General features: G+C 34.7%; 1 protein-coding gene across 1 annotated transcript; it reads right to left on the bottom strand.

Annotated features, from left to right (window-relative positions):
• Nucleotides 1-718: 718 nt before the first annotated feature.
• pwp2h (PWP2 small subunit processome component) lies at nucleotides 719-17,705 on the bottom strand. The gene is made up of 22 exons (XM_051896377.1): nucleotides 17,538-17,705; nucleotides 17,184-17,296; nucleotides 16,949-17,043; nucleotides 16,573-16,672; nucleotides 16,331-16,474; nucleotides 15,898-16,033; nucleotides 14,845-15,116; nucleotides 14,066-14,209; nucleotides 13,453-13,523; nucleotides 13,227-13,363; nucleotides 13,004-13,152; nucleotides 8,626-8,773; nucleotides 8,191-8,341; nucleotides 7,910-8,090; nucleotides 5,406-5,553; nucleotides 3,252-3,360; nucleotides 3,066-3,131; nucleotides 2,678-2,896; nucleotides 2,422-2,572; nucleotides 1,337-1,411; nucleotides 1,074-1,198; nucleotides 719-992 (listed from the first exon to the last, which is right to left on the bottom strand). The coding sequence occupies exons 1-22, from the start codon at nucleotides 17,553-17,555 to the stop codon at nucleotides 949-951; spliced, it is 2,796 nt and encodes a 931-aa protein (XP_051752337.1). The 5' UTR covers nucleotides 17,556-17,705; the 3' UTR covers nucleotides 719-948.
• Nucleotides 17,706-18,031: the final 326 nt, after the last annotated feature.

Raw genomic sequence — 18,031 nt, forward strand, 5'->3', positions numbered from 1 at the left:
TCTACAAGGTGGATGAACGGCCCTTTTTTTGTCTAAGACTGAATCAGTATGATATTGAGGAAGCGCTGAGATTTAGGCCTCTCTATCCACGAGTTTAATATACTGCCTGCAGAAGACCCGAAGAGCAAATCCGTGTCTGACTTTGAGGCTGTTTTTCATCTTGTGACAGAGAAAATAGAGGAATTTATATAAAGCAAAATCAGTTGTATTTAAAGCTTGAGCACAGCTAAATCATTTTTATATAGCCTATGTTTATTTTCTTGGTTACTAATAAATGGCACAAGATTTTAGATGAATATGGAATGCATAACTCTTAAAACATATACACACAAATAATTTTTTTCTTTTTATTATGGCTTTTGTTCACTAATAAAATAAACATTACTGTGAAATCAATTGCATGATTTATGTTCTTTACATAATACACTTTAAAAGGGAGCTTTAAATGTTTTAATTTTTTTTTTAAATAACCATTTTAAAAAGCCAAAAAATAGGCAATTCTATGACAATATTATGGACAGCCTGCCACAAAGCCTGGCATTACATCTGCTGATAAATGGGACATAAATCATTACACGTATCCTTTGGGAAATCCCATGCTCAATGACAACGCATTATTAGGCCATCTAGAGAAGCTAGGACTATTCTAATTTAAAAATATCCACTGGCTCTTAAGTTCTTAAGCAGGTCAACGTTGTTACAGTAAAAGTCTGAACACTTTCTATATTTAAATCAACATTTATTTTTTTACAGTAAGACAAAACATCTCAGCCATACAAGAATAAAAAAAAAGTATCAACAGGTTTCAATAGTTGAGCCCATATTCACATTTTATATATATCTAAAATGCATCATGCCAGTTCTAGCAGATTTGTACAGTCAGTCTGTTTACATCGACAGAATACACACACCAGAACAATAAAACAAAACATCTCTCTGTTCCTTGTCCTAGCCCTGACCTGCTTTCCATTTATTTGGGTGATGTGCTGGCTCTGTAAAATTTCAGTTGAAGTGTTTATGATCTGCATTTCAGTTTTCAATTACAGGCTCATTCATCATATTCTCCTCATCACCTGCAGAGTCCATTGCCTCTGATGACTCCTCTTCATCACTGAGGGACTCTGCTGCTGTTCTTTTCATCCCTCTCTGTTTGGACAGAGCAGTAGCATAGCGAATGTTGTAAATGTTCCAGTCACAACTGGGAAGAAAACAAAACAATGTTTAATTCTAATGAAAGAAGAGACTTTAACTAATTTGAAAATCCACAAAATTACTAAGAAAGGAAAACTAATACATGCATACATATTTTAGAAATTTGTAACTGAAAAAAGCTTACAGTTTGGACAGATCATCACTATGTCTTTGGATGCTCTTCAGCAGCTGCTGTACAGTAGGCAGTACAGCTCCAGATCTGAAAATGAGACACAAAGTCTTACAGTAGTCACCAACAACAGATAAATGTTGATACTCTGCATATAGCCCTGTAAAACGCTAATCTATATATGATCTAAAAAGTATATATCTTCAACTCTTCCCTGCAAGCATTTTTTTAATAAAAGGTACCAGTTGAACATGCAATATATCAAAAGAAACAACAGAGCCTCTGGATGCATGCATGCAGAGATGGGCACAAATACATCAAAAAGTATTTAAATACAAATTACAAATATTACTCATCAAATGTATTTAAATAAAATACAAAATACTGCTGTAAAAAAAAAAATTTAATTAAAATACAAGTAATTTGAAAGTTTTTGTAATTTGAAAATACAAACAAAATTTACACGCAATCATTTGAAGTGTGACACTAACAGTGGAATTAGTTGTCATTTTTGTTTTGTTTTTACGGACAAAAAGTATTCTTGTCGCTTTATAACATTTAGGTTGAACCACTATAGTCTTGTTGACTATTTTAGCAATGTCTACTTCTCTGGAACTTGAATTTTGGCAATTTCGTTGCTTTCTATTGGAGATAAATGTCCTCTCGGATTTCATCAAAAATATCTTAATTTGTGTTCCGAAGATGAAGGTCTCACGGGTTTGGAATGACATGAGGGTGAGTGATGAATGACAGAAATTTCATTTTTGGTTGCACTAACCTTCGAAGACTGGAGTAATGGCTGATGAAAATTCAGCTTTGCATCACAGAAATAAATTATATTTTAAAGTATATTAAAATAGAAAACCATTATTTTAAATTGTAATATTATTTCACAATTTTACAGTTTTTTCTGTATTTTTGATCAAATAAATGCAGGCTTGATGAGCATAAGAAACTTCTTTCAAAAACATTTTTGTCCAATTACTTGGGTAACAGTTGAATAGTTGAGGTTGACAATTGTGCATTAAAAAATAAAAATAAAAACAGCAAGATTTCAATAACCAGTGTGAGCTTATTCTGAAAAGTGTTATGTTGCTGACCGATTCTTGAGCTTCTGTCCATGTAAGGTGAGCAGACACTGAGCCCAGCTGAGGTAGAACTGCAGGTGGTTGGACTTCTCCAATGTTGTGGCCACAAAGTTTAGAAGCTTATCCACATACACATCTGGAAGTGAGCTACATACGACTGTAACTGAAATGTCAAACAATAATATGTAAAGAACAACAACAAAATTATGAATTTTGAATATGGCAAGAAATCACAACAGATGTAACAGTGTTTTAAAAAGGAACGCACTTTGGTCATAAGGCACTGCCTCCAGAACCTCTCTTATGAGTGGCATTTCATTCAGGCGAAAAGACAGCAAAATTGCAGATGCCCACTCTTTTTTCTTCACCTGCCGCCGTATGCTTGTTGGTGTGACATCCATGTCCAGATCATAAGGGTCAAACACCAGTGAAGCATCAAGAGAATAGATCAGCAAACCTTCAGTTGAGGCTGCTGCCCAACTGCGTCCTGAATGGAGAAGAATGCCAAAACTTAATTCCTTTCATTATTTAATGAAAATATTGGGAAGTCTTGGTAAACTAAATGCTGAATGGTTAAATATAGTGAAAGGATTGCTACGATGTGCAATTTCTTATATCACTCTTAATGTGTTGTACTGTATATACAAAAACTATACCAGTAGGTGAGAAGCGGAGAGAGCTAACACGGATCTCTGGTTTAAAGCGTCTGGAGCTCATATCACCTGAGAGATGAGGAGAGAAAGGAGTAAAAGTTAGATCCAATTATACTTTCAATGCTCTTAAAAGCATAATGCTTAGCTAAACTGATTGGCTGGTTTATGATAAATAAGGAGTGGACTCACCTCTCTTGACTCCAGGAAGACTGAGCTCTATTCCATCTCCATCCCCTGCGCCTTCATCCACTAAAGACAGATTACCAAACTCGGTCATCTTACGCCTGTCGAGGAACTCCTGAAAACAAAAGAACATGTCAGAATTGCTATATAGGCAAGTGTAAAATAATTTTGAAATGCTAATCTAATGTATATTGCATGATTACAATCGATTTACAGACATGTTAAAAACTACTTTTAACTACTTTTAAACTACTTTTTAAAGGGGCCATGAACTGCAAATATTTTTTTTGTTCCTGAGGTGCACTTGTAAATGTTTGCATATAATAATTAACTTATAATTCATATTGCATGTGGAACTTTGTATCTATTACAGCTCCTGAGATTAACTAATCCTTAAAAGTGTTGATAACATAATCAGATCTACTCCCACTGCATGAAAGTTTGCAGTGCCGAGGATTGTATCACAGTCATGTCTTTTGAGTGCACAAACGCAATGGTCTCGCCATTGCAAAGCAATTTCTGCACTCTCACGAATGCTTACATCCAGGGTCTAAACTAGCCAGTAACTTGACAATTTAACATTTATAAATACAAATATTAATAAATATTTTTTACTAGCTATAAAACTGCATGTGCACAATTTCATTAAAAAAAACAGGCAGAACGATTTAGGAAAAATCAAATTGCAATTTTTTTCTGATAAAAACTGTGATCGCAAGTGTGTAAGGCTGCAGGATTTAACCCAAAAATTAGTGTGATTTTTTTCTTGTTCCCATATACTGTTCTGTTTTTAAACAGTTAAACAACAAACAACAAAATGTCAATATGACTACACAATAATAATTATAAAAGAAAAAAAAAATTATAAACATTTCTTTACTTTAATTAAATAAAAATAATATTACTATAGTAACAATACTATTGTACTGTATAAAATGATTCAATAATAAATGCATTATAAAATTTTATTTTAAAGAACAACAGTAATATTACAATACTTATATTTATGACTGTCCCAATTTATTTTTTTTATTTTATTTTTAAAAAGTAAATGTCTGTTTGCAAAGCCTGTGATGGGTTTACCAAAGAATCCACATTAAAATGAACAGAACAAACAACTAAAAAGCTCTACTGAGACATTCACATAACTGAAAATAAACAACCGCTTTCCAAACATTAGAATCCATTGAAAAGTAATGTTATTTTTAGTCCAGTGATCCTGTTTTATTTCACCTGCTGTCACTTTACTAATACGTCAGTGGGCGGGTCAAAGAGGCAATGATGAAAGAAGCAGGCTTTAATCTATGTCTGTGTAGGCAGTCTTGTGCTGATGTATTCATGTCTATTATGTAATAAAACCCAGAAGTAGAAAATCATTTTGGGAGCTTGGTTTCAATAAAAGCTGTTTTTGGACGAACAAGGACCTTCCGAGTTGTAAAACTTACAGTATGTTTTTAATTGCACAATGGCCTATTATGTCAAAAGATGAGTTCATGACCCCTTTATTAAGTTAAAGGATTAGTTCACTTTCAAATGAAAATTAGCCCAAGCTTTACTCACCCTCAAGCCTTCCTAGGTGTAGATGACTTTCTTCTTTCTGATAAACACTCTCGGAGATATTTTAATAAATATCCTGACGCATCCAAGCTTTATAATGGCAGTGAACGGGACCCACAAGTATGAGCTGAAGAAAGTGCTTCCATACACATCCATCCATCACAAATGTGTACTCCACACAGCTCAGCCAGACCGCCTTCTGTTTTCAACGTGCAAATGCGCTTCAGAAGGCCTCTATTAACCCACCGAGCTGTGTGGAGTACACGTTTATGATGGATGGATGTGGATGGAAGCACTTTCTTCACTTTCTTACTCGTAGGTCCCATTCACTGCCATAATAAAGCTTGGATGCATCAGGATATTTATTAAAATATCTCAGAGAGTGTTCATCAGAAAGAAGAAAGTCTTATACACCTAGAATGGCTTGAGGGTGAGTAAAGCTTGGGCTAATTTTTATTTGAAAGTGAACTAATCCTTTAATTATTAATCTACAATAACTATTAATAAACTAATTTACTAAAGAAATTCTCTTAATATGATAAAAATAGGGAGTTTTGTCTACCTCTGCAGTACAAACAAGCAAGTCTGCTAACAAGCATGTACCTCCATAGCATCCAGAGAGAGATTACAGGAGATCTCAAACTTCTTCATCAGGACTTGTTCCTTGATGTTATAAATGCACACAAACTTTGACTGCCCACCTGCAAGGATCGATTCACCATCCGCCGAGTAGCACAAGGAGGTGAAGGACCTACAAATCAGTAAAAGAGGAAATGAGTGTTTAATGATGTTTACTAACAGGTTCAGCAGGGTAAAACAAGTTTATTTGGGATGGAAATATTCAGAAGTCTGAATTCATTCTGTTGTTAATTCAGGGAGTCAAAGCGATTACCAAAAAATTTTTTTCCAGAACATTTATTTTCAGCAACAGCCTACAGGCATTATGTATGGCTCTCTATGTATGTAGCATGGCTTTTATGCACAAATTTTATACAGAATTTGGAGGTGGTAAAAGCCACCTAAAGCCATGGTCACACTAGACCAGCACTTCTCGAAGTCCGGACCCGCCTCCATTTCGTATTTCAAGAGCACTAATTGTGTGTAAAAGATTAAAAGTGTGGATTTCCTACTTTGATAAAATCATGTTAAACTTGCAAATCATTTGTTTAGTTTGTCTTTTTGGTGACTGCCCGAAATCAAAGCGAAGGCGAGATACTTAAAGTTTTCCTGCGTGACATTGTTGTCATGACATCCAGACAGTGCAATTTCTCACATTGGACTGCTCTGTATTTTGCACCATGCTACTTTTGTGTTTTGTTCATAAAAAATGCTGACACTTAAATTAATTGTTTTGCCACTTTTGCGCTTGTTATTAATGTATTTTGAATGCAAATGGCACTTCATTTTTTCAAAAAATTAGTGTTGGTTTATGATGCATGTTATGCATGTTTATTAAAAACAAGTTTTGTAATAACCAATTGTTCCGAACCTTTGACATTGATGAAAATTCAGATTTGGACCTTTAGATGTAGACTTTGAGAACCCCTGCACTAGACTTTAAACATTTTTATGGACACTGCAGCCAGCATACTATGTCACAATCTGCATATTTTGGATGTATTATATTCTGAATTACTTTTTATAAACACGCAGCAATGTACTCCACTTTGCTGCTGCAAACTTGTATATTTATAGTTTGCGTTCTTTTAAGCAAAGAGGCCAAGACGTGACAAATCAACCTTCTATTGGTCACACGTTGTCACGTGATAGAGATATGCAGGTGAGAGTTCACCAAACTTGAACTTTGGAACGTTGCGAAATTCACAAGCTTGCATTTTCTGCCTCCTGCATTCGCATACATATAAATGCAAGTCAACGGAACGAAAAGTGTTATGTGGCTGTTCCTTTAGGTCACCAAAGATTTAAACCCCTAGGGTGCTGCAGAAAAATTAAGATGCCCTGAGAATAATTTTTGTAATGACATTGTGACTCATTAAACCAATACAGAATTGAATCATAAGTTGTCTAAAGATTCCCATTCTTAAAGTGAAGTGTTAAATGCTTCATCTCTAATCTACTGTCCTGTGAATGCTTTTCAATAAACAGAATTAATTTCAAATTCAAATGATACTTTTTCATTAATTAATGCTTTCCAGTTAGGGTTAAATGAATCGTTGTTGATCCGTGATCCTATGGACCAGACACCACGGTTGGGCACGCATGTGATTCGCGGATTAATTTCAAGTTCAACCACCATAGACTGAAAGTTTATAATTTACACGTGTTTTGTCTTGCTAGTTCACACATTCAATAGATTTTATGGATAATATTTTAATGCACACTTGCACTGTGTTTTAAGCTCTTACAGTGATTTTCTAGAGTGAAAACAGACGCTTCATATTTTGTGTGAAGTACAATAAACATTATAAAACTCATCGGTAAACTGGTTTGTACTAATATAGTGGATAAAAACAAGACAATATTAGTTATAACCATAATTGAACTAAACTACACCTGTTCTATCTCCATGCAACATATATTCGTAGTTTCTGACATTATAGTGCGTCCTGACTGACTCCTGACACCGAAGAATGTCGGAGCTCTTGAAGCTCTGCCCTCTCAGGCTGAGCACAACAGCTCATTTGCATTTAAAGGGCACACACTGAAATGGCGTGTTTTTGCTCACCCCCAAAAAGTGGCAATTTTAACATGCTATAAAAAAATTATCTGTGGGCTATTTTGAGCTAAAACTTCACATACACGCTCTTGGGACATCAGAGGCTTATTTTACATCTTGTAAAAGGGGCATAATAGGTCCCCTTTAAGTAGTAAGTGGAAAGCAAAGTTACCCCCAAAATATTTTTTTCTTGCTAATCCGAAAAATGATCTGATCCATGACTCAAAAACTGTAATATGATTAGACCGTGAGTTTTGTGATCCGTTGAACCACTATTTCCAGGTCAATTTAATTAAATAATTTTGTGTCAGTGAATGACATCCTACGGCTGATATGTTTTTTAGGCTAACAATTTTTTTGGAGCTTTTATTGTATGTTAAGAAGAATTTGGAGTCCATTTCCAACCCCTCTGCTACCGTCTGTGACCTACTTTCCCTTGGCAGACTGTTTAGCAGTGATCTTGTCCGTCTCTTTACGTCCCATCTGCAGGTCATGGCGGCCAACAACACAGCCAGTCTGTCCTCCAGTTTGAGGGTTCCAGAATGTGATCTCACCATCCAGAGAGGCCACTGCCAACTCTTGACCATCAGGACGATATGTTACAGCCAGTCCTGAATGAACACAGGTGCAAGACATCTATAAATAACACATCCTTTTCATTTCTATTTCTCTCTGAATTGTTTTACAATAACGGTCACTTCGTGAACTTGCCATCAGAGTTGAGCCGTAGTGTCTCTTTGGTCTGCCAGCTGTCTAGCATGTCCCACAGCCGGACAGTTTTGTCCCATGACACACTGGCAAGCACAGACTGGACTGGGCTGAAGCACAAGTTGCTGACCGGACCCTCATGACCACTGAGCACCTGCTCCAGCAATAAAGAGTTACAAAGAACTGAATTACACATGAACTGCAAAGTGATGCACCAAAATTAAAATTCTTGGCTGAGAAAGAAAGTTATGGACCAATTGTGCCAAAAAACAAATTTCAAACCCAATGTTAAGCCAGCCAATAACTACAGTATCATTTCTATTACACAAATTAATAAAAAAATGTTTATTGACAATATGACAACTGTATAGAAAAAAAGGATGTTACACATGCATTTGTCAGATCAGAAATGAGCACACTAATTCAGCAGTGTCTGACCTCTAGCAGTCGTCCAGTCTGCATGGACCATAGGAAGATCTCAAAGGAGTCCTGAGAACCTGCACACACCAACTCCCCACTACTGTCTACTGCCAGTGAGGAGAACTGGGCCGGTCGTGGTGATGTCATGGTACGGAAGTTCCGGTACCTGAGAGAACAGAGAGAGTTCAGCACCATGCACCACATTTTGTAATCTGTGCCCAGAAAAAAATAAAAAATAAAAAATTGTGGTTATGTGGTTTCAGGCTTTCGAGGGGTGCACATGTGTATGCAAAGCCTACAAAATCTTATCAATTGACAAACTGTAAAATATAAATTGACAGAGCCCTCTGATATGAACACGAAAATGCTGATCAAAATCATTCAAGATGCTGGCAGTGTGCAAAGCTACATCTGATGACAACTGAATCTTTGACTCAACCGATTCGTTAAAAACGCTGAATCATTCAGTAATGAAACACGGCTGAGTGTTGCTATGAGATGCGCAATGGATCTGCTGCCAGGGTGGCGTGGCCCATCCAGATTGATGGCTGGCCCACCCAACCAAAGCTGCCAGAATAAACTACTAATGGTCTGGAAATAAAACAGAACTGCAAAATAATAAAATCTGTTGTGTATATATAATTTGAAAAGTGTATTATTACAAATACATATAACATATAGTATGTTTTACTATACATATAGTATAGTATACTCAATCAGCTTTGTAGCGTGCGTCACCGTTGATGATTCGCGCTGATAATACTGTGCTGGTTTGTTTAATTTTTAGAGTGATTAGTAATTCTACGGTAGAGCCACATGATTATTCGTAAAAAAAAAAAAAATTGCGATCTCGATTCAAGCACCCACGCGATCTTATTTTATTCATCACAACGTTTCGCCTGTGTCTATTAAACCTTTGACAAAATCATACCGGAACATTTAAATCTGTGTTTGTTCTGCCGTGCTGAGCCAGAGAGAGCAGTTTTGAACCACACAGTAGCTATTTCTGTGTTATAAATACTCAAATTACCACAGAAGTACTGAGATAAAAGCTTAAAGTTACGATAAACACTGATGTCTATGACAGCGATCAAAATAGAGCACCTTTTGAAACTAACTTGGCGCTTCAAATAACGGTTGTATTACATCTTACGCCACTAGGTGGCGACAAGTGACTGTTTAAAAATGTATCTGTGATTGAATCATTCTTTCAAAGGTTTCACTCAAAAACACTGATTCATCCAGTAATGAAACAAGTATTTATTAATGAGTCACTGAATTTATTCAAAACCATTTTTTTTTTTAAATAATTCATTTAAATTAATTCAACATATTTCCAGCAATTACAGTCTAGCAATTAATATTTTGTCAGAACCTCTAGTAAATTACATGTTATTTTGTTTAGTTTTATATTTAGATTCGTTGGAGAATTGTGATCTTTATATGAAACCAAAAAATTGTGATTGTCATTTTATTCAGAATTGTGCAGCTCTATTCTACAGTAACAGTCTTGTGATCTGTGTATAAACAATTTCTACAAAATGAAGTGATGACAATTAAATTAAATTGTGCTATGGTTCATTATGATGGTGACACTCTAAACACATATAGCTTTGAGAAGAGCTCTGCATTCAAAACAAGCTTTTGCAGGAAAAAGCTACTTTCCAACAATTAGTGGAATCTGTTTTTAATGTCCCATTTGTATACTGACGAGCGAGCGGAGGTAAACCACACTGTCAGCTCTATCTCGTATATAGCGCTGTTAAGTCTGATTTGTTCTACTGAATCGGTTCATCTTAAACGGTCCTTCTTCTCTGATGTGTAGCTTTGGAAAAACTGATTCATTCTAGTGAATCGGTTCATTCGGAAGGTTCTTAATGAACAAATTCACCGATTTGAGTCCCATATGGCATTTCAGGTCTTTTTTTTTTGTAGCGGACCATTTATTTAATCAGTAGCTAAATATTACATTTAAATATTCTAGCAGCATTCTAGTTTTTTTTTTTTTTTTTTTTTTTTCAGTCTATTATTTATATTTAGTATAAATGTAGGCTATCTTTAGGCCTATACTAAACTATATATATATATATATATATATATATATATATATATATATATATATATATATATATATATATATATCTCTCAACAGTAGTTCTGTCTAATAAACATTCAAATTATTGGATATAATATATAATATACTGGGATAAAAGTTTATATTTCAGATATAAACACTGATGTCTACAGTAGCGATCAAAATAGAGTATGCCTAAATTCTTTTAAAATTAACTAGACACTTTAAATAAAGATCAGATCAATTACATTTTTACACCAGTAGGTGGCAACAAGTGACTGTTAAAAAAAAAATTTATTCATTCATTCATTCATTCATTCAAGAGATTTGTTCAAAAACGCTCATTCATCCAGTTATGAAACAACTGAAGTCTTTATGAGTGAATCATTGAATCATTTATTTAAAAAAAATTAGGTTTGAATGATTCAAATTAATTAATTTAAATAGACTGCAGCAATTATCATTTTGTCAGAACATATAGTAACTTTACATTTATTTTGTTTAGTTGTTATAAAATACAGAATTGTGCAGCTCTACTAGACAAAAAAAAAAACAGAGTTCCACCCTATTTCACCAAGGTCCAGCCACTTTGCGATTTCTTGCCTCGCCACTGATTCACATATAATAACCAAAATAAATTATACATTTTATTTTGTATGGCCTCCTTTGGCCTTGATAACAGCTTGCATACTTGCTTGCTTGAAACTTTTGTACGATCCATCTTTGAATCCATTAAATCCCAACAATAATTATATTTTATAATAATTTTTGTAAATCACGAATACTGTTAGTTTAGAGCAGCTGTGGCACAAACCTTACATTGGGTGGTGGTCTAATAAATATGTTAAGCACTGTATACATATTCACCATTTGTATCACTCCACTTGTGGCAAACTGTCATGGTGGTCGAGCAAATTCACCTTATTTTTTATAAATACTACTATTGTTTTTTCACAAAATGTAGTTAAGAGTTTTTTTTGGTGAGAATGTAGTTATTTAGACCTCAAATATGTGTCTCATACATAAACATAGCGCCTATTTCACAATCTGTTTTGACACTTTCGCAAATGTGAGCTCCAGGCCATTAGCGGCCGTTCAGCGTTGGTTTTTTTTGTTTTTGTTTTTTTTTTTTTACACTAAAAGTCTGGGAGTATCTCACAAACAATGGATTCAACACTAAATTTCAAACATGGGATTAATAACAAAGACAGACTTATTTATCAGTGTTGCACTGTAATGATTTTTTTTTTTACCAGAAATTTTCATTTAGCTGAAAAACGAAATTAAAGTTTAATAAACAATTAATTATTCAACTTTATTTAATAATAAATGCTCAAATAAAAACATAAAATAACTTTTTACATAAGACCATTTTTTATATAAACTTTTATACTCCAATTCTTTGTCGAAATAAAATTTTACAATTGGCTGCCATAAAAAAAAAAAACCTTATGCAAATACAATAAATGAGACATACTAAAAGATTAAGTAAAAATATAATGAATATATAATCTAGTGCATATATTTAGCCAATACTATTCTCTACAGTTAATATTTCTAGATAACTAATGAGCTATGGTCATTTAATTATTGCTTATAAGCTGTTTTATTAACTTCTTTCCATGGTTGAAACGCCAAGTGATTACACGAGACATGATACATTTCAGATTGTTGCACTGTTTTTTTGTTTTATTTTTTTACATACCTTCTGATGGTCATTCATGTTTATTCCTAGTAGTACTAGTTAACTAGCAGTAAAGAGAAGTTCATGTGCGCTTGAACGAAGACGGCTACAGTGATGCAACATTAAAGACCAATTTATCAAATTAACAGAATATGAAAGCTAAGACCTTGTTTTAAAGTAAGTTGTGATTATTGGACGGTAGGTGTGCAACAAATAATTTTTAGTAAAGTTTTTCTCAAGCATCAGCTGAAAACAGCATAGATTAAAATAAAGGTTTTGTGATTCAAGTAACAATATCCGTTTGCCAAAATGAATATCAAATAAAATTGGGAAATTTGATATCGTCAACCTAGCCATAAGATCCACACTGCTAATGTGCCAAAATGCACGAGAAGTGCTAATAAAACACCATGGTTTCGGCCCTCAAACGGTTGAAATTTTTTTTTTTTTTTTTTTGACTGCCAAAATGTCAGTGCATCACTATATGCTAATTTGCTGTTGCTGCCTTACAGGATCCAAAAAAAAAAAAAAAAAAAAAAAAATCTAAAATAAGGGCAAAACTAATAAATATTATAGAGAAAACCCAAGAAAATAGCATTGCACAACAAGTGTGTAGTTCAAAATGAATAACATCATACCTGTGAAGGTCAAATGCTCTAACAGTGCCATCTAGTGAGGCGCTGACCACCACAAAGCCACTGGAGGTGAAGGCAACATTGGTGACACTGCTGGAGTGTTCCGTAAACGTCACAAAACAGAGGCCACTGTTGGTGTTCCACACTTTTACCTGGAAAGCAGCAGTTTAACTTAATCTCTCACTTATATATTCCCTCAACAAAAACCTAGTATTAGAGGACTCACCTTCCCATCATCCCCTCCGGTAGCAAGATATTGACCATCAGGTGAATAAGCCAAAGAGTTCATGTTGTTGAAGTGTCCTTGCTGTTTGAACACATAGGACTCGCTCTGCCATTCCCAAACCAGCAGCTGGCCCAGACCTTTAACAGAGAACAGAAGCAAGAAATTGGAGCACAGTATAGTACACTGTTGAGCTCTCAAGAAAAAGACATGGTTGTAAGAATTATACCTGAACAGCCAAAGCCAATCCAGTCACCAGTGGGATTCATAGAAATGGTAGAAATCCTCTGATCTGAAATACTAGATGTGATACTATACTATATTACAATTCAAAAAACAGCATGGAAATGCATATTTCTATCACGATGTCCTGGTAAGGCTTCACACAATAACAGTGTAAACAGTGCTGTCCGATTCACAAAAAAAAAAAAAAAAGAATCACTAGAAAAACACTCTCAGACTTTCTAAACTCTTCAAGCAAGCTGCGACACATATTTAAGGTTTACGTCAATTGTTATCCATAGAGAAGTTTTTTGTTTGAGTTTTGATTATTTAATTGTTAAATAAACAGCAAATTAACGGCATAGTTTGGGCTCTGTTCTTCATTTTTATAGTGTCATTTTAAAATTCTTGTAACATACCAAGTTAGAAGGTTCCCTGTATAACTTACTGCATTAATTGAGATATAATTGTTTTTTAATGCAAGTAAAAAAGGACATTATAGCTGAAATATGCCCAAAATACATATCAAATAGAGAGCTGAATCCCATTTGCATCTAAAAACTGACACCCAGCCCAACTGGAGATATTTGACAAATATTCACTTGAAATATATGGCAAACCTGAGTGAGTGAATGAGGTCAAATTCTGGCAGTTCATGCAGGTGGAAAGCTCCAGATGCGAAGCCTGTCACAAGGATGTGCGTTTTCTTGTGGAAGGCAGCCGCTGTCAACTTGTTGAAATCACCTTCCTTGTTAAAATAGTGTCTGTTTAAATGCAATATTAGAAACACATTTTTGCATGTTATTATAGACACATGAGGGCTTTTGCCATGCTTTATAATCAGTTTCACGGCCTGTTCAGACCAAGATACGTAATATGAAAATTCAGCCCAGTTTTCACATGTAATTTGTCTGTTCAGAACAATCACTCTGACAGAAGATGGTGCTTACAGAAGCACAGAAATATAGCAGTACACAAGGAAAGCGGTATGTTATTTTGCTTATCAAGATGCTAAAATACAGCATTTCATTTTTCCTCCTTTTTTATTAATTTTCTTATGTTTGGTCATAATTGCATTTATTTATGCATTCATTGTAGAATGCAAATACGACAATAACATCACAAACACGCTAATTAGCATATGACGTCATCTAGTGACATTTAGGGACTTTTTGAGCAAGTAGTTGACAATCATGATTAAAATACCTCTGTGAAAAATCTGTCATGCAAAATGTTTGCTTTAGTTTGAAAAGGTGCATTAACTGCCGTTTAATCTAATTAAAATGCTTATCACACCATATTTTCGCACCAAACGTTCTTCTTGGTGTGGACAGGCCTTAAGAATTGACCAACATATTGAAGAGATTGAAGAGTTTGAGAGAAAAACTGAAAAACTCACTTGCTCCTCTGTGAATAGCGAACGTTTTTGATGCCTTCCACTTCTTTGGGTGTATCGGTGCTTCCTTTAATCACATCTCCTGTGGTCTCTCCATTCTCGCCTACAATTTCCACAATATCAGCATCTTCATTTTCCTCCCCTACTTCATCCCTTCTTTTTTTCTCCTCCTGCATCTTCTTTCTCTCAGAGTATTTTGGACCCTTCTGTAAGCCCTCGAGCTCAGTGTCACTTTCCCATATACACAAAGTGCCCTCCTGGCTCACTGTGTACATCTGTAAAAACAAATGAAAAGCAGCTTAAAGGTGCCATAGGTGAGCACAGGTATGTCATTAGAGCACTGCAAAAACAAACTTTACAGTAATTACAGTGTTTCTTTCTAACTCAGTCACTCATGACACTACCCCGAAAGCTTTCAAAGACTAGATTCAGTTATAAACTGTAGTTTTGAATATTATAGATAATGAAAGAGAAACCCTCCCACATGTTGAGACTGATCAAGTCCTATTAAAAGAGCTAGCAACTGATCTGATTAATTAGAAGATATACTACACTGAAAAAAAAAGTGGAGCAGAAACAATTTTCACTCAATTGCTAGTAAATTGCACAAAGAAAAGCCAAGTAACACATCGAAATAAATGTGAAATTTTGTAGACTAATAGTATTTTCTTGTAAAACATGCTCCAATAATCTGTTTAATTTACAACTTTTGAAAAAACGTTAATGTGAATTTTTTTTTTACAGTGTACACGTTATATACACCAGGGTTTCTTGTGTGGGTCAGGTGAATTGAAGGTGGCTATGAGTAGCTATAAACTTCATGTTATAAACTTCTGTTTGGGAGAAGTCTGGTTATGTAGTATTGCAATGTTGCCATATACCAAGGCAGACAAATGCAATGAATTATGCCATTATGCCTTTTTTGATGTTTAATATACAACAGTATGGTACAAAATAATCTGGACACAATAAAACTGTAATGAAAGGGGTTGGTGGGCTGCTAGATGATTTACCCATGTGTTACACAAATGCAGCAGACACTTCATACAAACTTACATCCAAGCTGTCCTTCTCAAAGAAACAGCCTACTATGATGTCCTTATGACCACCAAGCGAGTAGTAGATGAGATTCGCCCATCTCTCTGCTCCAAAGATCCAAGTGGTCATGTCCTTGCTACCAACAGCAAAGCACCTAGTTATCAGTGAAGGAGAGTAAGTGTAACTGGTTACATTGTGGTAAAACACAGTCCAAGGATTATTTGCAGTGTTATATTTCAAACACATTACTATAGATAGAGTACCGTAAGAAACCAGTATGTAAAAATGGACAAACACAAAACATGTGATTCATACTAATGTTAATGCATTAAAAAAGTAGTATAAAATGCTCTGTTTATATAAAAAAAAAAAAAAAAAAAAAAAAAAAAGACTGCTGCATTCATACATCAAAGAAAAGAAAAAAATATATAGAAAAAAAGCTTTTATGCACTTGGAATCATCTGTCCAGTCGATACAAGTTGTCTCATCAAATGGTCCATAATAACTCTTGTCTAATGCAAATGCATTAAACTCTCGGTTTCTTCCAGGCGCGTGATACATTAGAGCCACATTTTCCTTTGTTATTACAAATTTCCTATAAAAAAAATAAAGGAATATGACATAAGAGTTACTCATGAATTAAGTCAAATTGCGTAGATAAAAAGCGCTGTGTGCAGGCATGTAATAGCTGACCTTCCATCAGGGGAGAAGGACACACTATGAACAGGACTATGGAAGTGATGATGGTGAAGTACTGCCCGAGTGACCAAGCTGACCAGTATGGCTGCTCCATCTGAAACACATTCAGCAAACAGTGTTAAACTTTCTTGGCAAAAACTAACCAACAAACTGTAACGCCACATTTTTGTCAACTTAAGACAGTGAAGTCCAAAACTCAGCTTGTTTTATGCTTATATTTTCTCATTCATTACATTGTTTTCCCCTTACAAATATTCATTATTACATTTCATTAGCATTTTATGATACAACCTTTCTTTGATTCATAACACTCGCAGCACATGACATGACAGAAAAAAGTATGCATGGAGAATGGTGGACTTTTCAATACCTTCATCTATAAGTATGGCAAGATTCCCATCTGGAGAGACTCCTAAACAGGTGATGTTCTTTGTGGTGGACACTGGTAAGGTTTCTGATCTGTTACTGAAAAAATACGAAAAATAACATTCCTCAGCTTAAATCAGTATAACTTTCAGTTGTAAAAGAATATTTTCAGCTCACAAACTCACTTAGACAGGCTATGAAATCAGTGTGTTTTAACGTTATGAAAGAGAAATACTTACTTTTTCAGATCAAAGACGGAGATGCGGTTCCCGACAGGACTGATGACAGAATTCCCATCTTTAGAGAAAGACAGGTTCCCGTGGCGATAAAATGCCCCTAATAAGTTGGAAAACTAGAAGGAAATACGAACAAATTCAATTCCAGTTCAGTTCTCAAAAGAGAATGTTTCTCTTTCAGGCATACACATAAGACAAACAATTGATTGTCTATTTTATTCATTGTAAAATATTTTTTATTTAATATACATTCTAAACATTTTCGTAAACCAGCAGGCAAGATCTCACAAAGATATCAAAGGAAAAACAATACAATTACTCACAAGAACATCACGAATAAAATAGCGACTGCCATACCTTGTATGCAAACTTCATGTTTTCTGAGATGTTAAGTTATAAACAAACAATTAAGCATCAAAACTAAGCATCGTTCAACACGTGAGAAACTCTAAATACATGAACGGACATGTGTTCACGATCACTTCCGGATCATTACCAAACTAAAAGCCCCCTACACTAGCACGTAAAAGTCCCCCAAAGATTATTGCGAAAGGTATACAATATATACAATATACCCTATACAATAAAAAATATATTGTGCTAAGAAACAGGTACAAACGGTGGAGGGGTTTGGGGGAGACGTAATATTTATATTGATTATGGCATATATTTCACTCTAAATGTGTTTTAATTTATCATTTGTAGATGGCATCCTCTATTTTTATTTATAAAAACACGTAAACAATACATCTAACGCGATCTAAGTTGTTATGTTAGCCCCTGCTAATCTAACTAAACTGCTGAACAAAATCAATTAAATTTTATGTTCGTGCATAACATGAAATGTTACA

The sequence above is a fragment of the Ctenopharyngodon idella genome, chromosome 1 (genome assembly GCF_019924925.1).
Source record: "Ctenopharyngodon idella isolate HZGC_01 chromosome 1, HZGC01, whole genome shotgun sequence".
Taxonomy (NCBI): Eukaryota; Metazoa; Chordata; class Actinopteri; order Cypriniformes; family Xenocyprididae; genus Ctenopharyngodon; species Ctenopharyngodon idella.

Bases quoted from the DNA above. Each gene is read 5' to 3' on its own strand.
- pwp2h (XM_051896377.1), bottom strand. The intron at 8,091-8,190 runs GCAAGTTCACGA...GTGTTCATTCAG, and splicing joins ACTACGGCTCAACTCTGATG to GACTGGCTGTAACATATCGT. The intron at 3,132-3,251 runs GTGAGTCCACTC...CTCATCTCTCAG, and splicing joins TCTTCCTGGAGTCAAGAGAG to GTGATATGAGCTCCAGACGC.